The 25,242-nt window shown below is 41.9% G+C and overlaps 1 protein-coding gene across 1 annotated transcript in view; it reads left to right on the top strand.

Moving 5' to 3' along the window:
* LOC126253035 (uncharacterized) overlaps positions 1-25,242 on the top strand; it is a 449,954-nt gene that overhangs the window by 377,630 nt on the left and 47,082 nt on the right. Inside the window, exon 11 of the mRNA XM_049954103.1 lies at positions 14,144-14,260. Within this exon, the coding sequence (XP_049810060.1) occupies positions 14,144-14,260 (117 nt within the window). The remainder of the gene's footprint in view (positions 1-14,143; positions 14,261-25,242) is intronic.

Raw genomic sequence — 25,242 nt, 5'->3', positions numbered from 1 at the left:
TCAACAGAAAATAGAGTGTGATTATGGTCACCAAAAGTCATTACTCCAAATGTATAATCATTAACATTATAGTGAATCGTATCTCCAAATAATACTATACTAGAAAAGTTGGGTGGAATTAAAACAGTGGAACAAATTAACATAACTACTTGACATATAATCAAAGTGTTAGGCTGTGATTAGATACACAAACAATAAGTTTAACATTTAAGCTTAGCTTATTTGTGTTCAAAGACTTAAAGTAAAATATGCAACTGATGCTACATTCTGCCTTGAACATTGCCTCCTTTATGGAAAGTTGTTTCATCTATTTAGTTTGTTTCCGCTAGTATTCCTGTGGATATTTTATTTTAATGTCATTGTTACTCTTTCTTCTGCCACAATTTTAGTGTTCTCTTTAATTCACTGTTCTGTTCAGTTCAGTCATAATTAATGACAGTTGTCCAGAGGAGGAGGAAAAGGGGAGGAGGGGGGTAATCATGTGTGTACTACCAATAATTTTCGGAACTGACTTCTATGATCATTTTTTAGCACAGTTTCTGTTTTCCTATTTTAATCTTTATCATCAGTGTATTAGCTACTACCATTACTGTTATGATAATACTGTGACTTCTGTAGCAGTTGAATTTCAGACTATCCAAAAGGTCCTATTTTTGAAACTACAGCTAAAATTAGCTCTTTTTTGTGATTCACTAGCATGAATGACCAGCAGTTTTCAAGTTACGTTAATCTCTATTGTGATTTGTCTCTATTTAGGCCATAACCAAAATCTATATGTGATGCACCATAATTGCTCTGCAATAGTCTTTCACTTTTCATCAGTGGTGTGTGTTACCACATATACTTTGAAACGGATGGACATTCTACATCCACTCACAGACTCTCTCTTGCTGTGAGAGGCAAGAATTCCCAGGTTGAGTCCTGGTCCAGCACACAGTTTTAATCTGTCAGGAGTTTCATATCAGTGCAGTGCACACTCAACTACAGAGTGAAGAACTCATTCTGGAAACATCCCCTAGGCTATGGCTTACTCAGGTCTCTGCAATACTGCAATATCCTTTCTTCCAGGAGTGCTAGTCCTGCATGCTAGACAGGAGAACTTCTGTGAAGTTTGGAAGTTAGGAGATGATGTAATGGCAGAAGTAAAGGTGTGAGGACAGGTCACAAGTCATGCTTTGGTAACTCAGTGAGTAGAGCACTTGACCACGAAACACAAAGTTCTCAGATTTGAGTCCTCGTCTGGCACACAGTTTTAATCTGCCAGCAAGTTTCACTGCAGTACTTGGTTACAAAGAGAGTATGAGAAAAAATTAAGACTATGTCTTCTCACAGTAGTTTTATTTGTGGTATTTAAGTTTTATTTGTGGTATTTAATGAGCAGTATTTTATGACTTCATCTAAATTTGTTGCACTGTACATATTCTTATATACTTTTGATGAAAGCACACTCATTCTACGGCTGCCAATTGCTGTTTTCATTATTTCAAAGAGACTGGGCTTGGTCAGTGCCAACATTTTTTAGATCATTTCAGGTAGTAACCCAAGGCAGGTAGAAACGTGACAGTTAGGCTACTTGTGGCAAGTATGGTTCCACATGGTCAGTGCCCCCTAACATCACAGGCAGGGGAACAGTTCTTTGTTACACTAAGCAGTAACCATGATGTTATTTCTGGATTATTACACCTACTAATCATAAATAATTAAATCTTTCATCTTTGGTACTGTACATTTAAACACAATTACTGTTCAATCAGCAAGCCAAAAGTGCTGCACAGTAATGTAGTTAAAAATGGAATGAAACTGCTCAGATTAGCAGAACATTGCAGAGACAACTTTACCATCCCATGTGGTTGTGTATGTTTTCCTAGTACAATAATTATCAGATCATTATAAATACCATTTTCATCGCAGTAATGTTCCATGTCAGGTATGCTACACAAAAAATCTTTGATTTAAATGATATTAGTGCAAGGTGTCTAATATGTGAATGCTACAAGAGATGCAGTCTAGAGTTGGTTTCTTTGTGCTTCATTCTTGTTAATAACCATCAAGTTTGGATTTATGATGCAACAGAAAGTCCTTTTCCCCACATGAAAATTACTTTCTTTTTCCAAATTGAGGATATACATGTATACATAGTGTTTCCACCAGTTTTTGCATTTTGAAAGTCTTTTTCAATGGCAATTTTTGAAAATTTGCTTCAACTCTAGTAATATAGTCAGAAAAACTGGAGACTGATATTGACACCTACTTTATGAATCACACAATCCAGTCTTGACCCATGATTTCTTTTTCAGCAGGCTGACAGTTAACTGTTTGGCTTACCATTAAACTATGAATTTTCGTGCACTTGAAGGAAAGGACAGGTACTCTGTTCCACAACTTCAGTGAGACATACTGCACTGCCAAAGTCAATATTAAGAGCATGCTTCTCTTCACTTCGGTTTTTGCAGGAGAATCTTTGTCATGCTATTCAACACTAATGGAAGATGAAACAACTTGGATGTAGTGAAAGAGATAAAATCCTGATTAGAAATGGAGCAGATCTGTTTAAAACCTTTGATGGCATATCTGCTCTTATGTTTGAAAACATAAATATTGATAGTCAAATAAGTTACATTTGCTGACATAACACTTCAGGTGGTGAGGACAGGAGAAGCAGCCAGTATATTTTATTTTATTTTATTTATTATCTTTTTTGCATATAGTCACCAACTAATGACTTTTGCAAGATATCAAGATGTTGACACTACAATGACTAGTGGCCTCTTAGGAAGAATAATAAAAAGAACTGGAAGGAGCTAGACTACACATAGCTTTTGCTTGCACTTCATATCAGGATAGTATGGATATTGTATAATGACCTGCTATTGAAATTTCTAAAAAACCATTTACTAGACAGTGGGATCATTTTCCCAGATGTTATGACCATGACAAAGAGGCCAGTACATTATCTGAGCGCTCGTCATAAGGTTCATCTTTCAATTGCATTTCAGAGTGTGCCAAAGTGTAAGAATAGCCTCACAGCTACATTTACGAGGTGCTACCCAAAATATCCGACAATTTCATTGTACCTATGAAACCAGTAGCAGTATGACATTCTGTCACTAGTTGTCTCGAGATACACATCTTAGCTACTGTGGCATAAAGTTGTCATTTTTGGTGCATGCAGTTGTGAGTTGTAGTGGTGCATGTCGGTATGTGTTTCAGTGATTCTGTGAATTGTAAAATGGATAACATGAAGGAGCAATGGATTTGCATCAAATTCCGTTTGAAGCTGAAGAAAACTGCACTTGAAACCCACTGCATGCTGACAGAGGCATCCGCTGTGCACTGAGTCAAGTAAGAGCATTTGATTAGTTTACGTGCTTCAAGGAAGGCTGAGAATCTGTAGAAGAAGATGAACATTCTAGTTGACCATCAACAGGTATAAATGTTTGTGTGAGACTTGGGCTGTCACACAGTACATGTCAATGAATTCTAGCTGATGAATTGATCATGAGACAAATTGCAGCAAAGTTTGTCCCTCACCTTCTTAGCATCGACCAATGAAACCTCTGGATTTAGATGTGCACTGAGCTGCAACAAAGAGTTTGAGGGTGTCCAAATTTCTTATCCAGAGTCAAGATGACAAATCTTGAGTCTACAGTTATGACCATGAAATGAAGCAGCAATCATCACAATGGAAAATGCCATCACTTCCAATGCCGCAAAAAGCTCAATGAGCTTGCAGTAACTTGAAGCAAATGCTGATCATTTTTTTCAAACTTTGGGGAATAGTGGATAAGACGTTTGTTCCACATGGTCAGACTATTAACTGCACACTTTTGTGGCAACTGAGGGAAAGTATTCAGTGCAAATAGCCACAGTCATGAAAACAGAAAGACTGGTTGGTGCACCATGACAACGCACATGTCCGCACCTCACTCATTGTGAAGTATTCCTGGCCAAAAACAACATGGCCACAGTTCCACATCCTCCCTACTAGTGAAACCCAGCCCATGGGACTTCTACCTGTTCCCAGAGATGAAAATTAGGTTGAAAGTATGATGTTTTGACTCAATTATTGACACCTAAGAGGAGTTGCAATAGACCCGAACACCTTTCAGCCTGTGGACTTATAGGAGTGCTTCCAAAAATGGGAACAATGCTGAGATCATTGGATACATGCCTAAGGTGACTACTTTGAAGGTGATGGAGGACATTAAGACATAAGTATAGTTTTCTCATTTTTGCAATTAAATTCTCAGATATTTTGTGTATCACTTTGTACGTAGCACTAGGCAAGCACATCATTCATTCCAAAAGCATTATTTACTTTGAATCATGGTATTACATTGATTTCATGATCACTTTGATGTTCAGCTCAATTTTTGTGATAGACAAGCACAAAATTTATTCTATATTTCCACTGGTCAAGCGGTTTCTACTTTTTCATTTGTTAATATCCATTATGGAAGAAGATCATTCACAGATATACACTGAACCAAAGAGGCAAATGAATTTTAATGGATTATCTAGCAATAATTTATAACTGGTTGTATCAAAACAATGATAAAATTGTCATTTTCTCCATTTTCCATCATTCCTTAGTGGCTTCAAAATTCATGGAGGCATGTTCCATCTTTGCAATTAAATGAAAGGCTTTTGCTGTATGCATTTCACTTCAATGGCTGGTGCATTAAGTAGTTGATACAAATATCTGACTACTTCACATTTTCTCATTTTTTTATCTTCTTTTCAGGTTAGAAACAACTTTTCTAGCACAAGTTTCATCAGGTTAAATTATCTTTTGGTGTTACTTACAGTTTCCAATGTTGCTAGTCCATGTGTATGGTTCTGGAGATGTGTTCGTTCAGTCCCCATTTTCCAGGTAACCAATTTCCTGTGTTTTCCATCCACATTTATTGCAACACTAATTTGCACTTTTAGTTGTCTGTTTAACATGTGTGTTTTTACAGTAAGAAGAGTTGACAGCTGTCACTGTGTGTTTATCTTTCATTTTTTGTTTGTGTTGTGTGTGTGGTTTGATATTTTCATCTTGAGAGAGTACTTTTTTTTTTTTAATGAATGTGCCATCATACAATGTGGCAAAAGACAAGAATAAAATCATAATGCAACACTATGAAACAAAGAACAGCAGAACAGTGAAAAACATGAATGAACTCATGACACAAATAAAAAGACTTACAATTCCAAAAACAGCATCACTCATCTCTTTCAACATAGAGAACATATACACCTCGATACCAACCATAGACACAATAAAACTAATTAAAGAAAACCTACTGACATACAACAAACTACCTGCAGACAATATTAGTGAAATATGACAAACTCTTAAAGCAATCATGTCCCAAAATTATTTCCTATCTGAAAGGAAATTTACTTACTAAAAGGTGGACTTACAGTGGGATACTTATATCAGCAATATCAGCAAACATATTCACCAACCCCATAGAAAATGCAAGCTTTGATACACTCGTTACAAAGAAAGGACAGAAAATTGTTTACTGGTACAGATATGTGGACAAAATAATGTCTATGGTACATGAACCAACAGAGAAAATTGATCAACTACAGCAAACACATTCTTTGGATATAACAATAAAGAGAGACAACAATAAGCACACGTTTAACATCTCCAGAAAGCCAATAGCCTCAGACACAATTATACATGCCATGTCCAACCACTCTTGAAATCAAAAATTAGCGGCACTATGACACATATTACGCAGACTAAATAACATCCCACTCAGCAAAGAAAATTATGAGAAAGAATTACAAAAAATACCACTCACAGCCATAAACAATGGTTATAATACCCATATAGCACAAAGATTCAACCACACCATCAAAACACAACCAAAGAAAAATAAAAACAAGCAGAGAATACAAATACCACAGAACATTGTATACGCTACTGCACACACAGAAACACAAATTAGTAACACTCATGACATGACTACAGAAATAAATGGTACACTTTAAAATACAAACACAAATCAACAAACAGAATAGCAAACATACTAAAGTAACAGGGATTTCACATTGCTTACACAACAAGAAACACATTTCAGTAATATTTACAGAAAACTATAGACAAATCAGATAAATAACAAGGATCAGTGTGAATCAGTATATCTGAGGATGACAAGCAGGAGTTTCAAAACTAGATATAAAGAACATATAAGAAGCTGTAAGTAGGAAAACAGCCATTCTACCTTTGCTGAACACCTGATAAAACATGGACAAGAACATCCAACATCAGACAGGGCATGAAAACCATTAGAGTGAACAGTTACAACAAAACAATCCCGACTTTACAGTGAAACTTGCATATACAAAGAATCCTTGCCATGAAAAAGAAAGTAATTAATGGCCAAATCAATATAAGCAATTAACTCACTGACCATGTTAACCACCAAAATAATAACAAACAGAAATGTGAAACATAACCAGAATAAATAATTAATGAATCTTCTCTCTCTCTCTCTCTCTCTCTCTCTCTCTCTCTCTCTCTCTCACACACACACACACACACACACACACACACACAAATATCCATGCAAGTGAAGAATAACACATTCAACTCACAAGAAACTACACACACAAAACAAATGAAAATATCAAACCACCCACACAATGCAAACAAAATATGAAAGATAAACACACAACAGCAGTCGGCAACACTACATACTGTAAACACACACATGTTGAACACTCAATGAAAAGTGTAAATTAAGTGTTGCGATAAACGTGAGTAAAAAAGTGCCAGAAACTGACTGTTTGGAGAATGGGGACGGAATCAACACATCTCCAGGACCACACACATGGATTAGCAAAATTGGAAATCATAAGTAACCCCAAACGATAATCAAAAACAAACATGTATTAGATTCAACAGAATATGCTTCATAAATAAAAGAAGTGAAATGCATATGACAAGAAACAAACTGCCTTTCATTTAGCTGCAAACATGGAACATACCTCCGTGAACAAGAATAAAAGTTAAATAGATATCTTAGGCATCTCATTTCTCTGCAAAAAAATCAAATCATCACATTCAGTGTCAACACTTTAAGAGTTGCTCTGAATAATCTGTGATTGAGAATTAATATTTTACGAATTTATTTGTTGAAATCACAAATTTCATGATCTGTTCAAAAGCTATTTCCTTTGGACACAAAGTCTCCTGATGGATAATGCAGTACAAGTGCATCAAAGCATCATCATGTGATCTTAAAGGCTGCTTCAGTGATGATACAAATCTAGAATTAACTGCTGCCATGGAAGACACTCCACCAGCCATAATACTTGCTAAGTTGGTCAGCTCTAAATACGAGGGCCGTTCAGAAAGTAACCTCCAGTTGATTTAAAAAAATACACCAAGTTAAATAAATATATTTTAATATATACATCTTACAACTACATCTTTGCACTATTTTTCTACATAGTCTCCATAGCGATTGAGGCACTTATCGTTTCTCTTCACAAGCTTTGAAATTCCTTCTGCATAAAAATCACCCGCTTGTGCCTGGAGCCAGCCTGTGACTGCATCTTTGAGCTCTTCGTCGTCATCAAACCGCTGTGACCCGAGCCATTTCTTCAAATGCATGAAGAGGTGATAATCACTTGGCGCCAGGTCTGGGCTGTAAGGTGGATGGTTGATAACGTCCCACTTGAAGGACTCAAGAAGGGCCGTTGTTCTGCGAGCAGAGTGAGGACGGGCGTTATCGTGCAAAAAAACGATACCGGAAGTCAGCATACCACGGCGTTTGTTCTGTATAGCCCGTCGTAACTTTTTTATTGTTTCACAGTACACGTCTTGATTAATGGTCGTACCACGTTCCATGAATTCAACCAACAACACCCCTTTGGCATCCCAAAACACCGTTGCCATCAGTTTTCTGGCAGAAAAATCTTGTGAGGCTTTTCTTGGTTTGGTAGGCGAATTTGAATGTGCCCACATCTTTGATTGTTCTTTTGTCTCAGGGTTCACGTACTTAATCCAGGTTTCATCACCGGTCACGATTCTGTTTAACAATGGTTCTCCTTCGTCCTCATAACGTGACAGAAAGTCTAATGCAGAGGCCATGCTTTGAGTTTTGTGGTTGTCGGTAAGAATTTTGGGCACCCATCGTGCACAGAACTTACGGTAACCCAATCTTGCTGTCACTATCTCGTACAAGAGAGTCTTAGAAATCTGTGGAAAACCAGTAGACAACTCCGACATTGAGAAACGTCGATTTTCACGAACTTTTGCATCAACTGTCTGAACGAGTTCATCAGTCACCAATGATGGTCTACCACTCCTCTCTTCATCATGAACGTTTTCTCGTCCACTTTTAAATAAACGTACCCATTCACGGACAACTCCTTCACTCATAACTCTTGGTCCGTACACGGCACAAAGCTCACGATGAATAGCTGCTGCAGAATATCCTTTGGCTGTAAAAAACCTTATGACAGCACGCACTTCACATTTGGCGGGGTTTTCTATTGCAGCACACATTTCAAACTGCCACAAAAACTAAACTAGCGCAGGTACGACATTCACTCGACCACGGCTTGATGCCGACTGACCTGTTGAGTGCGTGAACGCACAGATGGCGTCGCTACTCCCCCCACAACCCACACTGTGACCAATCGGAGGTTACTTTCTGAACCGCCCTCGTAAATGTTGGAACACTGTTTCAAGAGCCCGTGAATATTTCTCTAGCCTTAGTTTTTTCAGCACTAAACTCATTCCAATCAGCTCCTCACATACTTCATATGTCATGTGTTAGTGTTTTCGAGTGGCATAACAACATGGGTGTAGAGGTGATGTCAACTGATTCATCAGTAGCCATTAAAAAGTAAGCAAATTACATTGAGACAGTTGTTAATTTGTCATTTGTATTTCCCAACTTTGGAATAATTCTCCTTTGCAGTCATGTGATTGAACAGAATTTTCCCGAAATGTTTTGCTGATTCTGAAAAAAAATTTGTAGCAGCTATATTGAAAGAAGTTTTGATAAAAGTTCCATCCATAAAGGACTGGCAATATTTTGATGTAAGGCGAGAATTTCTGAACATATTTCTGTTGTAGTGGAGTAGGAGGAGATTAGTGTTTAATTTCACATCAAAAATGAGCTCATTAAATATGGAGCACAAGCTCAGATTAGGGAAGGATGGGGAAGGAAATCGGCTATACCATTTCAAAGGAACCATCCTGGCAAACCTCAATCAGGGTGGCCAGATGCGGGTTTGAAAGCTGCTTGTCAAAGTGTCTCCTCATGTTTAATTCCTTCGTGATGAATACAAAACTGTTTCATACATGTGTAACTCAGGCACTGCCACTATTGCGTCTAGGCATTAATAGTGTGTCAGGTGCACTTCACACACAGCTGGTCCTTAGTGCCTGGAAGCAACAATAGTCATGTGTATCTGAGTTATGCTTTGTGTCAAAGTGTATGTGATTTGCTCTGTCTACATCTGATGATAGACTTTGTCTGATAGCAGGATTATATCTAGCAGTATATTTTGGTCCAGCTACCCAGGAAGTGTAGCTTTTCATACTGAACTTTGCATTTCGTCATTTCCTACATGGCTCTGTTTTATCCATTGCTGGATTAATTTTAGTGGTAATGATGAATCTTGTGAATGATGACTATGAACAGAAACAAAAATTGTTGGGGAAAGAAAACTACTTCATTATTATTTAATGATAATGATTAAGTACATTTTTACACATTTACAAACATACATGAAGAAATTGTCACTTAACTTTGTTACAAAAAGTTGAACATACAAATGTCTAGGCTGATGGAGCACTCACTGATGATGACAAAATGATATCATTCCCTGTAAGCCCATGTGACTCTCTTATTGCTGTGATTACACTGCAGTGCAAGTGTGCAGGATTTAAAAATAACAAGCCATGAAACTAGGTGCAAGAAAGAACAATGTGGTGAGGTAGAAATCAATCAACAGCAGCCTTTGGGTTGCAGTCTGTGCATCCCTGTTATATAAATTGTCTGCGACACTGAGGAAATGAGTTGTAACTGGCCAGTCTCCCCAATGACTTTTCTAGAAATGTGAACAGTTCTCTCTGTACAATCAGAGTAACTACAAACAGAGCTTTTGAATCATGTAACATAAAGCATGCCATATCACTGTTTCAGCCAAACATGTGTGATGGCTAGGGCTAACCACAATCTGCATTAACTATTCCATTGTTGTGGAAGAAATTTTCATATTTATTACTTTTCTAAAATTAGGCAGTTGCCAGACCAACATATGGTTTCTGAAGAGGGGCACCAGCCTTTTCACTAGTTGCAGGGGCAGTGGTCTGGATGATTGACTGATCTGGCCTTATAACATTATTCAAAATAGCTTTGTTCTGCTGGTACTGTGAATGGCTGAAAGCAAGGGGGGAACCACAGCTGTAATTTTTCCTGGGGACATGCAGCTTTACTGTATGGTTAAATGATGATGGCATTCTCTTGGGTAAAATATCCCAGAGGTAAAATAGTCCACAGTTCAGATCTATGGGTTGGAACTACTTAGGAGGACATTGTTATCAGGAGAAAGAAAACTGGCGTTCTAAGGATTGGAGTGTGGAATGTCAGTTCCCTTAATTAGGCAGGTACATTAGAAAACTTGAAAAGGGAAATGGATAGGGTAAAGTTAGAAATAGTGGAAATTAGTGAAGTTCAGTGGCAGGAGGAACAGGACTTCTGGCCAGGTGAATATAGGATTATAAATACAAATTCAAACAGGGGTAATGCAGGAGTGGGTTTAATAATGGATAAAAGAATAGGAGCATGGGTAAGCTACTGTGAACAGCATAGTGAATGCATTATTGTAGCCAAGATAGACATGAAGCCCATGCCTACCACATTAGTACAAGTTTATACGCTTACTAGCTCCGCAGATAATGAAGAGATTGAAGAAATGCGATAAAAGAAATCATTCAGATAGTGAAGAGAGGTGAAAATTTAATAGTCATTGTGGACTGGAATTCAATAGTAAGGAAAGGATGAGAAGGAAAAGTAGTAGGTGAATATGGAATGGGGGTAAGGAATGAAAGAGGAAGCCGCCTGGTAGAATTTTGCTCAGAACATAACTTAATGATAGCTAACATGTGGTTTAAGAATTATGGAAGGAGGTTGTATACATGGAAGAGGACTGGAGACACTAGAAGGTTTCAGATAGATTATACAACAATAAGACAGAGATTTAGGAACCAGATTTTAAATTGTAAGACATTTTCAGGGGCAAATGTGGACTTTGGCCACAATTTATTGGTTATGAACTGTAGATTAAAACTGAAGAAACTACAAAAAGGTAGTAATTTAAGGAGATAGGACCTGGATAAACTGAAAATACCAGAGGTTCTATAGAGTTTCAGAGAAAGCATAGAGATCAATTGACAAGAATAAGGGGAAGAAATACAGTAGAACAATGGGTAGCTTTGAGAGATGAAATAGTGAAGGTAGCAGAGGATCAAGTAGGTAAACAGATGAGGGCTAGTAGAAATCGTTGGGTAGCAGAAGGGATACTTAATTTAACTGATGAAAGGAGAAAATATAAAAATGCAGTAAATGAAGCAGGCAAAAAGGAATACAAACATCTCAAAAATGAAATCGACAGGAAGTGCAAAATGGCTAAGCAGGGATGGCTAGAGGAAAAATGTAAGGTTGTAGAGGCATATATGACTAGGGGTAAAATAGATCCTGCCTACAGGAAGATTACAGAGACCTTTGGAGAAAAGAGAACCATTTGTATGAATATCAAGAGCTCAGATGGAAAACAAGTTCTAAGCAAAGAAGGGAAAGCAGAGAGGTGGAAGGAGTATATAGAGGGTATATACAAGGGTAATGTACTTGAGGGTGATATAATGGAAATGGAAGAGAATGTAGATGCAGATGAAATGGGAGATATGATTCTACATGAAGAATTTGACAGAGAACTGAAAGATCTAAGTTAAAACAAGGCCCTGGGAGTAGACAACATTCCATTAGAACTACTAATAGCCTTGGGAGAGCCAGCCATGATAAAACTCTTTCATCTGGTGAGCAAGTTGTATGAGACAGATGAAATACCCTCAGACTTCAAGAAGAATACAATAATTCCAATCCTAAAGAAAGTATATGTTGACAGGTGTGAAAATTACCAAACTATCAGTTTAATAAGTCTTGTCTGCAAAATACTAACACAAACTTTTAACAGACGAATAGAAACACTGGTAGAAGCTACCCTCGAGGAAGATCAGTTTGGATTTCATAGAAATGTTGGAGCATATGAGTGAATACGGACCCTTTGACTTACCTTAGAAGATAGATTAAGGAAAGGCAAACCTCTGTTTCTAGCATTTGTAGACTTAGAGAAATCTTTTGGGGCAATGTTGACTGTAATACTCTTTCTCAACTTGTTAAGGTGGCAGGGGTCAATAACGGGATGCGATAGGCTATTTTCGAGGTGTACAGAAACCAAATGGCAGCTACAAGAGTTGCGGGACATGAAAGGGAAGCAGTGGTTGAGAAGGGAGTGAGACAGGGTTGTAGCCTACCCCCAATGTTATTCAATCTGTATATTGAGCAAGCAGTGAAGGAAACAAAAGAAAAATTTGGAGTAGGGATTAAAATCAATGGAGAAGAAATAAAATCTTTGAGGTTTGCCAACGACACTGTAATTCTGTCAGAGACAGCAAAGAACTTGGAATGGAATGGACAGTGTCTTGAAAAGAGTATATAAGATGAACATCAACAAAAGCAAAAGGAGGATAATGGAATGCAGTTGAATTAAAAAAGTGATGCTGAGGGAATTAGATTAGGAAATGAGACACTTAAAATAGTAGATGAGTTTTGCTATTTGGGGAGCAAAATAACTGATTGTGGTGAAAATAGAGAGGATATAAAACGTAGACCAGAAATGGCAAGGAAAGCATTTCTGAAGAAGAGAAATTTCTTAACATCGAGTATAGATTTAAGTGTCAGGAAGTCCTTTCTGAATGTATTTGTTTGGGGTGTAGCCATATATGGAAGTGAAAAATGGACGATAAATAGTTTAAACAAGAAGAGAATGGAAGCTTTTGAAATGTGGTGCTACAGAAGAATGCTGAAGATTAGATGGGTAGATCACATAACTAATGAGGAGGTACTGAATAGAATTGGGGAGGAGAGGAATTCATGGCACAACTTGACTAGAAGAAGGGATCAGTTGGTAGGACACATTCTGAGACATCAAAGGCTAACAAATTTAGTATTGAAGGGAAGCATAGAAATGTTGGAGCATATGAGTGAATACGGACCCTTTGACTTACCTTAGAAGATAGATTAAGGAAAGGCAAACCTCTGTTTCTAGCATTTGTAGACTTAGAGAAATCTTTTGGGGCAATGTTGACTGTAATACTCTTTCTCAACTTGTTAAGGTGGCAGGGGTCAATAACGGGATGCGATAGGCTATTTTCGAGGTGTACAGAAACCAAATGGCAGCTACAAGAGTTGCGGGACATGAAAGGGAAGCAGTGGTTGAGAAGGGAGTGAGACAGGGTTGTAGCCTACCCCCAATGTTATTCAATCTGTATATTGAGCATGGAGGGTAAAAATCTAAGAGGGAGACCAAGAGATGAATACACTAAGCAGACTGAGGATGCAGGTTGCAGTAGTTACTCAGAGATGAAGAGGCTTGCACAGGATAGAGTGGCACAGAGAACTGCATCAAACCATTCTCTGGACTGAAGACCACAACAACAGTTGCTCACAGAACTTTAAATTTAATTTTTTTAGACACTGTTGTATGCCAATTTTTTTAGACTAAGCTTTCCCTAGTTTTGTAATTTTCTGACACACACAGTTCAGAAAATATGCTCTCATTTCTTGATTATACTGAACTTTTGGGCACTAGTTTCAATGTATTTAGTGGCCACAGAATTTACTGGTATTCATTTTTTAACTCAAAAGCACTATGCCACTTACTTCCAAGTAAGAAACCAACACAAAACAGGTTATGTAGGTAATTCATTGTTTATTCTGTAAGGGAGCACATGTGTGATCAAATTTTAACTGATGATTTTCCATAGCACATTTTAGTATCACAGTTTCACAATGTTGAAGCAGCACCATTAAGAGTACATGTTTCTAACTGCTTTTCACAGGAAGTATGTTCACAAATCTGGGCAACACTTTATGACTATCCATGCCTCAAAGACTGCCCTGGTCTGATTCAGTATGTGAAGGATGCCGTTCGCCTTGCATGGTGCCTCATAAATCAGGTATGTTGATCTACATTTTATTCATGGACACAATACTATCAATATTCAAGTTTTACTATTTGTTATTTTTGAATTAGAAGAGCAGGAAAAACACTTTTTGTGCCATATTAAGATAATTTCATCTTCAGTGCGAGAAATACACTACTTATGTTACCTTAAGATTTCTGTGATGCCTATTGTGGTGTAACCACCTCACTGGAGTTAATAATTATTAATAAATGTAAATTAAAGTAAAAGTCATTATGAATGTTAATCTCAAAAATCATAGTAGAAATAAAACAAACAATGGAAAATCCAGCATAGAATAATGACAATATTATGAAACGGATAGACTACAACTCATCATGTAGCGGAGATGCTGAGTCAGATATAGGTACAACAAAAGGACTGTAAAATGAGTAAACTTTTGGCCAAAAGGGCGTCTTTCAAATTAGACAGCACACACACACACACACACACACACACACACACACAAACACACACACACACACACACAAACACACACACACCTAGTCTCCCCTATCTGTGGCTGCATGATGTGCGCAGCTGCTCACAGTCTGGCCTCAGCAGCCAGAGCCAGTGATCATGTGTGTGTAAATTGCATTTTTATGAATGTGTGTCTGCATATTTTCTATTTCATAAGGAGGCCTACTGGCCAATATCTAATGTGTTTAGTAGTCTTTTCAATGTGCCTGTCTGCTACTCAGCATCTCCACTTTATGATGAGTAGCAATCTATCTTTTTTCATAATATTGTCATTATTCCATCCTGGATTTTACATTGTACACAATGTAGGTAATGTAGACTCCTTGACCAGTCATTTTCATGTTTATTCTGTATGACAGTTATGTCAAACAGTATCAAGAATTGTCACTGCCAAAAATTTGATAGCAGTAACATACAAGACAAACTGTGTACTATGTTACTGGATATATTTTGGATCCTGTTGCATTAACTGACAAGTATGTCATTGCTATAGAAGTGCGTAATGTAAGTAGACTTATATTACTGCTATACAATTATTATTTCATAGTAATTGTTGCACATACAGTTGTTTGTTCCTCTGTATCAGATGCCACCAGTGATGGGTTATAAACCTGAAAACTGGTTTTGGAAAATGAAACATTTCTAGTGCATCATGTGGTGTATAGAAGATGTATTTTAATAGAGTATTCACATATGGGAAATGTTTACATAGGATGAAATGACACCCTTGTTGTGTTTGCTGTCATCCTGCACCAGTAAACAATACAGGAAACTACTATTTGATCATGTGCATTATTTAGTCACCAACATCAACCTGCAAGGGACATATTCCTTCAGCAAGATAATGCAGCACAGTAATTCTGAACTGTGTCAGAATGGTTTTAGAAATACTACTCACATGAGAATGATAATGTGCCACAACTAACTCGTCTATGGTTATAATATCAATCACTAACACCCTTAATAAACTCACACCCGGGACGGCCGATGTGGCTGAGCGGTTCTAGGCGCTTCAGTCTGGAACCGCACGACCGCTATGGTCACAGGTTCAAATCCTGCCTTGGGCATGGATGTCTGTGATGTCCTTAGGTTAGTTAGGTTTAAGTAGTTCTAAGTTCTAGGGGACTCATGACCTCAGATGTTTAAGTCCCATAGTGCTCAGAGCCATTTGAGCCAAACTCACACCCCACCGCCACTCATGAATGAAATTCTCATAAGAATATTGTCAAAAGTACGTTCCTCAGTGTTCCTTTACTCATCACTACTCCTGAGGAGGGAAGAAAACCTATAGCCTTCCATGGGCTGTAGCAGTAATCTGAATTAATCACAAAAGTGTGGTATCCAAAGATAGAACTAATACAGGATGATGCAGCCAACATTCTTCTGTTGGAGCATTTTTCTTCAGTAATGCAGTGCAGTAAGACCCAGCATTGATGGTGGGACTGCTGCAGATACTTACTTTACTTGGAAAGGATGTGAACAAAACGATGGAAAATTTTTAATAACTGAAAAAATCACATAGTCAATCATGATGAGCACACAGTAAGGTGTGAATTACAGATTGTCAACCAACAATTATGTTTAGAAATTTGGCATTTAAAAATAGATTCAGAAAAGGGACACGTATCAAGTAAACAGCAGCCCTCAGAGAATAATCAATGAAAGAACAATGGAGTCAACAGTAGTTAAGAACTTTTCTTTGATAACAATAGTACCAGTTCTTTGCTGAAGATCACATAACGATGTTCTTTTAGTAAACTGAACACTGCAGCACCTTTAGAATACTAGAGTGACTCTCAGAAAGTAACTGTGGCAAAGCTGTGAATCCAAGATGGTGCACTCAATTTCATCATGTCCGATAACAAGTGCAGTTGTGCAGTTTGTGTAATTTTGTTTAGGAAAATTAATGGTAACACATATGAGCTCAGTGAGGACAACTTACACAGTGTGGCAAAATTGTTTGAAGCTGGACAAAGGGTATTAGATATATTTTTGAATGGGCTACATGGTGAAGTTGGCCATGCAGTTAGATTGGCACGTAGCAAGACATTTGAGGGAGCAATGCATATGGCAGTTCAGTTTCTGGAAGAGCTATAGAGACCTCAATTAATCACAAATCAGATCGCCACACATTCGAAGCTTACTCAGGAACCATCTATCATGAAAAAAAAGCAATAAAACCCAACTTCTCATATGAGAAAGATTCGATGTTTCACCTGCAGAGTGGAAGGAGACATAGCATGAAACTTTAAGTAGAGGAGCACAGTAGTTACTGTGAGCTCCACTGATGACAGTTACAAAAATGTGCTCTTTAATGGAATTTTTCATAAGAAAAGTGTCCATTTCCTAACTGACATGGGCTTACATTTCTTTGATGGGATGCCATGTAATCAAGTAAGAAAGTGGGCAGCATCAAAGCTGGACAATTAAAGGGTTAAGTTGGAAATGGGAGCACACTTATGGAAAAGCTATAATTGACTTTGTGATAGGCCAACATGAGTTCATGGTGGAAATGCAAATGATAAGGATCAGAGAAATGCTGTATGAAGGTATAATGTGTTTAGATTTCCTTGTAGCTTACCATGGTCAGATCAGTGTGCCAGAAAAATAAATCTGAATTGATCATAACAATTATGGTTGCAGTGGGAAGTCTAAAGGTTAGACTCAAAGGAACATTAGTGCCTTCAAGCAGTGACACAGTTACACCATTAGAGCTGACATATATTTGATGGGATAAGCACTATCCTCCAGGAATGAGAAGAACTCTGTATATAGACATCACTGCCAAAGTGAAGGGGAAATAGTTTGTTGTTACCAGAGCTACCAGCAAATGGTGATAGGCTAGACTAGCAGAGACACTGCTAAGTAGTAAGAAGTAGTAAGAACTGTCAGTGTCTTTAAAGAAGAGCCAAGTGAGGAATTGCATGTTCCAGTGGGCATTGCTAGTATGAGTAATGCAGTAGTGGAACTGCCATGAGTAACTGTTGTCGCAACAGTGTTGAACACAAATCCACAGGACATGATTGAAATACTACCAAGGAGCAAGGCATGCAGATAGTAAATTATTGTCCATTTAGGTGCAGCATATAGAAATCAATGGACAAAGCACTCAAATCAATCAAGTAGGAGCTGGTTACTGAATTAAATCATTTATCACAGGAGGACCAGAAAATAACTTTCCTGTTGCTACTAAGTCTCTCTGACATTTCCTGAGAACAGAACAATCTTCCAGCAACTCCTTTAGTTCAACATAGACTACATATGGGAGAAGCAGCCATACACAATTCCATATAGTCAGTGAGCTTAGTCAAAGAGATGCTTAATGAACAGCTGGAAGTGGGGTCTACTGAACCTAGAGAATCGTAAGATCCAACATGTGCATTACCTATTGTAATACTCAACAAAAAATCACCTACAGGAGAACAGAAGTAAAGCTTTTGTATTAATTACAGGAAGCTGAATACAGTTATGCTGATTGATAGTTTTCCTTTGCAAAACTGGTACACTCCTTGCATTATCTTTGTTCAAATCTTCTCTGTTTGTAATTTAAGAAGTGGGCTCAATCAGTTGACTGTACATCCTGAAAAACAGAGCTGAACACCATTCATTATGCTTACAGGTGTATAAAAGCGCAACCATCTTCCTGTTGACCTTCGGAATACATCAGCAACATTTCAACAACTGATGGATACTGTCTTCAGAGGATTAAACCCACACAATGTCTGATTAACATTGATGAGGTTATGATTGTCAAACAAGACACGCAACAATACACTTAAAGATTATGAGCAGTATTTGAGAGACTGCAGAGTGCATGTCTGTCCCTATCCATGACAGATGTAATATTGCTTTACTAGAAGAAATATATTTTGGACATAGAATAACAATACATGCAGTCCAACCTAATTTAAAGCTGTGAAGAAATATTCAGAACTAATGACAATATAGGCCAGTCAATGAAAAAAAATTAGGACAAAAAATTCATGCAGTCACAAATTTTTGTACAGAGGTTGGGGGAGTGTAATGAATAACATACTAAAAATCCTGACTGTCAGGATGTAACCACAGTGAAGGATGGAGGAGCATTCAAAGGTCACTTTGTTTACCTTGACTGTCTCTAAAACCACAGCATCTAGCAAAAATGTTTTGCAGTATAAAATTTCCACCAAAAAAGGTTCTATCATTTTTACTCCATGACATACACTCCTGGAAATTGAAATAAGAACACCGCGAATTCATTGTCCCAGGAAGAGGAAACTTTATTGACACATTCCTGGGGTCAGATACATCACATGATCACACTGACAGAACCACAGGCACATAGACACAGGCAACAGAACATGCACAATGTCGGCACTAGTACAGTGTATATCCACCTTTCGCAGCAATGCAGGCTGCTATTCTTCCATGGAGACGATCGTAGAGATGCTGGATGTAGTCCTGTGGAACGGCTTGCCATGCCATTTCCACCTGGCGCCTCAGTTGGACCAGCGTTCGTGCTGGACGTGCAGACCGCGTGAGACGACGCTTCATCCAGTCCCAAACATGCTCAATGGGGGACAGATCCGGAGATCTTGCTGGCCAGGGTAGTTGACTTACACCTTCTAGAGCACGTTGGGTGGCACGGGATACATGCGGACGTGCACTGTCCTGTTGGAACAGCAAGTTCCCTTGCCGGTCTAGGAATGGTAGAACGATGGGTTCGATGACGGTTTGGATGTACCGTGCACTATTCAGTGTCCCCTCGACGATCACCAGTGGTGTACGGCCAGTGTAGGAGATCGCTCCCCACACCATGATGCCGGGTGTTGGCCCTGTGTGCCTCGGTCGTATGCAGTCCTGATTGTGGCGCTCACCTGCACGGCGCCAAACACGCATACGACCATCATTGGCACCAAGGCAGAAGCGACTCTCATCGCTGAAGACGACACGTCTCCATTCGTCCCTCCATTCACGCCTGTCGCGACACCACTGGAGGCGGGCTGCACGATGTTGGGGCGTGAGCGGAAGACGGCCTAACGGTGTGCGGGACCGTAGCCCAGCTTCATGGAGACGGTTGCGAATGGTCCTCTCCGATACCCCAGGAGCAACAGTGTCCCTAATTTGCTGGGAAGTGGCGGTGCGGTCCCCTACGGCACTGCGTAGGATCCTACGGTCTTGGCGTGCATCCGTGCGTCGCTGCGGTCCGGTCCCAGGTCGACGGGCACGTGCACCTTCCGCCGACCACTGGCGACAACATCGATGTACTGTGGAGACCTCACGCCCCACGTGTTGAGCAATTCGGCGGTACGTCCATCCGGCCTCCCGCATGCCCACTATACGCCCTCGCTCAAAGTCCGTCAACTGCACAAACGGTTCACGTCCACGCTGTCGCGGCATGCTACCAGTGTTAAAGACTGCGATGGAGCTCCGTATGCCACGGCAAACTGGCTGACACTGACGGCGGCGGTGCACAAATGCTGCGCAGCTAGCGCCATTCGACGGCCAACACCGCGGTTCCTGGTGTGTCCGCTGTGCCGTGCGTGTGATCATTGCTTGTACAGCCCTCTCGCAGTGTCCGGAGCAAGTATGGTGGGTCTGACACACCGGTGTCAATGTGTTCTTTTTTCCATTTCCAGGAGTGTAGATTGTGCAGTAGCCACCAGAAAGATCGCGGGAGGCGCACATTGGCACGGCACGTCACGGACGGTAGTTGCCACAAGTAGAATCCTGTCCACCAGAGGGCACGCGAGAATTTGGACGCGACCTCTGCCGGCATAACAACAACAACAACAACAACTCCGGCAGCACGGGCCGTGCCCAGTCAGTTAACATCGGGCATGCCTAGGACACAGTCCCGGTCTACACTAAGTGAAGTGCGACGTAAACGTGAATGGTGTTACTACACAATTGGCGACGAGTAGCGTCGTTCTTTCGCGTGTTGCGTCGTTGTTCCCGTTTCACAGTTTCTCCACTGCATGGACGATTTGGTGCGGGTTTTGGTTGCGCAGCAGATGGAGCTCATGGCCACCATGAAACAAGTGCTTCCGGCGTTGCTCTCCATGCCGTCTGCTCTGGCGCATTCCCTCCTCCCTTTCCCCCGTATGACGAGACGGCGGAGGATTGGGACGCATATGAACATCGTCTTCGGCAGCATTTCCAGGCGTTTCATGTTGCCGATGCGGAGGTATGTCATGCTCTCTTCTTGTCTTGGATATCTCCCTCACTGTATCAAGTTTTGCGGCAGCTAGCGCCATTGCAGGAACCCTTGTCCTTGTCTTTTAACGCACTGTGTTCATTGCTGTCTTCATATTATCGCCGCCGCACGCATGTTGTGGCGGCTAGGGTCGAGTTCTATCAATGCAAGAAACAGCCCCATCAGTCTTACCGGGCATGGGCCGCTACCCTGCACGGTCTTAGTCGCAAGTGTCATTTTGTCACGGAGCAGTCGCGAGAGTCGTATGCCCACGTTATGGTACACAACGTCATTGTTCATTCGGCCCCTGATTGGGAGGTCCGGCAACGGGCCCTGCAGTTAGAAGACACTTCCCTCGAGGAAGTCCTGTCCATTGCTCAATCGTATGAGGTCTCTCACATAGCAGGTCAACAGCTGGAAGCATGGTGCGACGTCGCGGAGGTTCAGGGCGGCGCGGCCACGTCCACTGTGTCCAGGGTGGACGATGTGCGAGCGGTACAATCCGGCCGTTACGGCCGCTCCCGCACGGCGCGTAAACAGAATTCCGGCCGCCGGCCCCTGTTGCCGTCCTGTGCGTCGTGCTATATACATCATGATCGGTCAGAGTGCCCCCAGCGTTGGGCCGTTTGTCGCAAATGTAATAAAAAAGATCACATTGCTAAAGTTTGCTGCTCAGCCTCAAAAGAATCGAAGGAAGCAGGTACAGAGGACATGGACGTTGACATACAGGAAGTTTCATCAGGCCAGGCTCCCGATGCATCGGCACGCAAACTCTTTATCAAGGTGTCGGTTCGGTCGCACCGGTTACAACTGCAAGTAGATACAGGCGTGGCAGTTTCGTTGCTGAATGCACAAACTTATTCCGACCTTGGTTCGCCCCCGTTGGCGCCAGTTTACCAGCGTCTACGCAGTTATGGTAAACAGTTCATTCCCCTACTGGGTCAATTCACTACCGACGTGACTTACAAATCAGTCATTTGGCATATTACTTTTATTGTTGTCAGTGATGCGAGCTCCGCTAACCTTTTTGGCCTGGATGCCTTTCAAGGTTTCGGTTTTTCTATCGCTGACACCATACAGTTGGTCTCCGAAGACGTTCCCTATCAATCATTGGAATCTTTGATCTCAAACTTTCCAGATATTTTTGAGGAGGGCCTGGGGCGTGTTTCAGATTTTGAAGCTCACTTAACGTTGAAGGCGTTGGCTCGCCCACAATTTCTACGCGCGAGGCAGATCCCCTTGGCTCTCCGCTCTCAGGTAAAGGAAGAGCTAGACTAGCTCACAGCCCTCGGGGTCGTTCTTCCCATTTCTTCCAGTGAGTGGGCTTTGCCCCTCGTTATTGTAAGGAAGCCCTCAGGAAAATTACGTCTTTGTGGCGATTTCAAGGCCGCCATTAATTCCCAATTGGTGGTGGACACCTATCCTTTGCCTCGTGCTGATGAATTGTTCTCCGCCATGGCGGGAGGCCAATATTTTACGAAAATCGATCTGTCGGAGTCTTATCATCAGATACCACTTGATGAGGACTCCAAACGGCTGGCGGTCGTCAACACCCAGTTTGGCCTTTACCAATACCAGCGGTTGGCTTTTGGAATATCCAGTGCCCTGGCGATATTCCAGCGTTATCTTGAGCATGTCATGTCGACAATCCCTCATTGTATTAATTACCTGTATGACATAATTGTCACAGGCCGCAGCACGAAGGAACACTTGCACAACCTTCACACCCTCTTTCTCAAATTCAGGTCTGTGGGCTTGCGTTGCAACCTGCATAAGTCAACCTTCTTCCAACCGTCCATTGAGTATGTGGGCTACACCATATCTCGGCACGGCATCCAGCCACTAGGAAGTTTGGTCCAAGGTATCGTCAACCTTCCTCGGCCCACTTCGCTGAAAGAATTACAAGCTTTTTTAGGCAAGATAGCCTATTACCACCGGTTCATTCCCAGGGGTTCCATTATAGCCCACCCCCTGTACTGCCTTCTGCACAAGGGTGTTCCTTTTGATTGGTCGCCTGCATGCAAGCGAGCGTTCACCTCGTTGAAGGGCATCCTCATGTCAGCACCTTGTTTGGCTACTTTTGATCCCCATAAGCCGTTGGTCCTGGCTACAGATGCTTCGTAGTATGGGGTGGGGGCGGTCCTGGCCCATCGCAACGCAGATGGTTCCGAGCAACCACTGGCGTTTGCGTCTAAAACGCTTAGTCCCGCGCAGGCCCATTACTCCCAGGTGGAAAAAGAGGCTTTGGCCATTGTCTACGCTGTTACCAAGTTTCACCCTTTCTTGTATGGCACGAAGCTTCAGTTAATCACTGACCATAAGCCGTTAATATCGTTATTTGGCCCCGCCTCTCAGATTCCGGATAGGGCAGCCCACAGACTACAGCGCTAGGCCTTGTTCCTCTCTAAGTACCATTATGACATTCATTTTCGCCGTACAGGACAGCATGCCAATGCCGACGCTCTTTCCCGTCTTCCGGTGCGCCCGGATCCTACGTTCGATCGAGAGGAGATTATGTGTTTTCATTTGGATGTGGCGTCCCGCCAAGCGGTTGATGGCTTCCTGATCACTAGTTCTCGAGTCGCCAGGGAAACGGCGGCTGACCCGGTTCTCTGGCAAGTAGTTCGCCTCATTCAGCAGGGGTGGTCATCCCGCCCTCCGGGCCGGGCCTCGGACCCTCTTCGTAATTATTTTATTCTACGAGACCGCCTCTCGGTCTTGGAAGGAGTTCTCCTTCTGGCTACCGATGATACAGCTCCTCGCGTGGTTGTTCCTGCAAGTTTATGAAGGGAGGTCCTCACGTTATTACATGCGGGGCACTGGGGTGTTTCCCGTACTAAAACCTTGGCTCGCAGACATGTGTACTGGCCCGGTATTGACAGAGAAATTGAGTACTTGGTGCCCGCCTGTTCCCAGTGTGCGAGCCAACAAGCATCTCCCAGGGCAGCGTTCTCTTCATGGCCGCCGGCAACCCAAGCATGGGAATGTGTTCACATTGATTTTGCAGGCCCGTTTCTCAATGGCTTTTGGCTCATTGTCATTGATGCTTATTCCCGATTCCCATATGTGGTTCGCTGCTCCTCAACCACTTCAGAAGTTGCAATCCAGGCACTAGCAAAACTCTTTTCTGTGGAAGGTCTGCCAATCACCCTGGTCTCGGACAATGGACCGGAGTTTATTTCGCAGACCTTCCAGGATTTTTGTAGGTGCTTTGGTATTCGGCACGTTTGCTCTCCCCCCTTTCATCCACAATCGAATGGGGAAGCTGAGTGCATGGTGCGCACATTTAAGATGCAGATGAAAAAGTATGTGCACGAATTTCCTGCGGAGGAAGCATTGACGTTTTTCTTGACGGCATACCGGACCACACCAATGGGAGAACGCAGCCCCGTAGAGCTCCTCCATGGGCGTCAACCTAGGACTCTGCTGCACCTCCTCCAGCCTGGTCCTCGCCAGTCTTCACAAAACGGAGTACCTGGCTTTCCACTGGGTATGTCGGTCTGGGCCCGTGGGTTTGGTCGCAATCCACGTTGGATACCGGCGGTGGTCCTGTGCCGAAATGGCCGCCGGCTCTATAACTTGCAGGCGGGGGACCGGGTGGTACGTCGTCACCAAAATCAGCTACGTCCACGTTCGGGCACCCACCCTCCGACCTCTCGGACACCGGCTTCCCCATTGCCGGCACCTGTGTTGGTTTCACAGGGGACATTACGTCCTCTCCCCGCTGTGACTCTGCCGCACTGTGATGGTTCTCAGCCTTGGCAGCCTCCAGTAGCTCCAGCACCGCCATCGTTCGAGATGCCCCAGCGAAAGCCGGCCCCCCTAACAGGCCCGGTTTCTCAGGAGGCTGGTTCACCTGTGGTCGTCCCTTCCCCTTCGTTCCCGCCACTGGGTCTTGCCCCTCCCGAGGTGGAACAGGATCCGGAGTTCGACAGCTTGTCGCCCGTTCTGTCCCGGGCTCCGGTTGTGGGACGACGGGGGCCTCTTCGTGTGGGTCACTTCCAGCCGTATTCGAAGGTTCCGGCTCAAGGGTTGGCAGATCCCCTCAACTCCGGCCATCCAATGAATGTGGAGGTCATTGCTCCTTCCCCATGCTCCACCTTCCGATGCAGTGGATCACAGTGGCTTCACCCCCCGAAGGAGGAGGAGTGCAGTAGCCACCAGAAAGATCGCGGGAGGCGCACATTGGCACGGCGCGTCACGGACGGTAGTTGCCGCAAGTAGAGTCCCGTACACCAGAGGGCACGCGAGAATTCGGATGCGACCTCTGCCGGCATAACAACAACAACAACAACAACTCAGGCAGCACGGGCTGTGCCCA

The sequence above is a fragment of the Schistocerca nitens genome, chromosome 4, assembly GCF_023898315.1.
Source record: "Schistocerca nitens isolate TAMUIC-IGC-003100 chromosome 4, iqSchNite1.1, whole genome shotgun sequence".
Classification (NCBI taxonomy): Eukaryota; Metazoa; Arthropoda; class Insecta; order Orthoptera; family Acrididae; genus Schistocerca; species Schistocerca nitens.
Note: the sequence above shows the minus strand (reverse complement) of the source record. Positions and strands in the feature narration are given on the sequence as shown.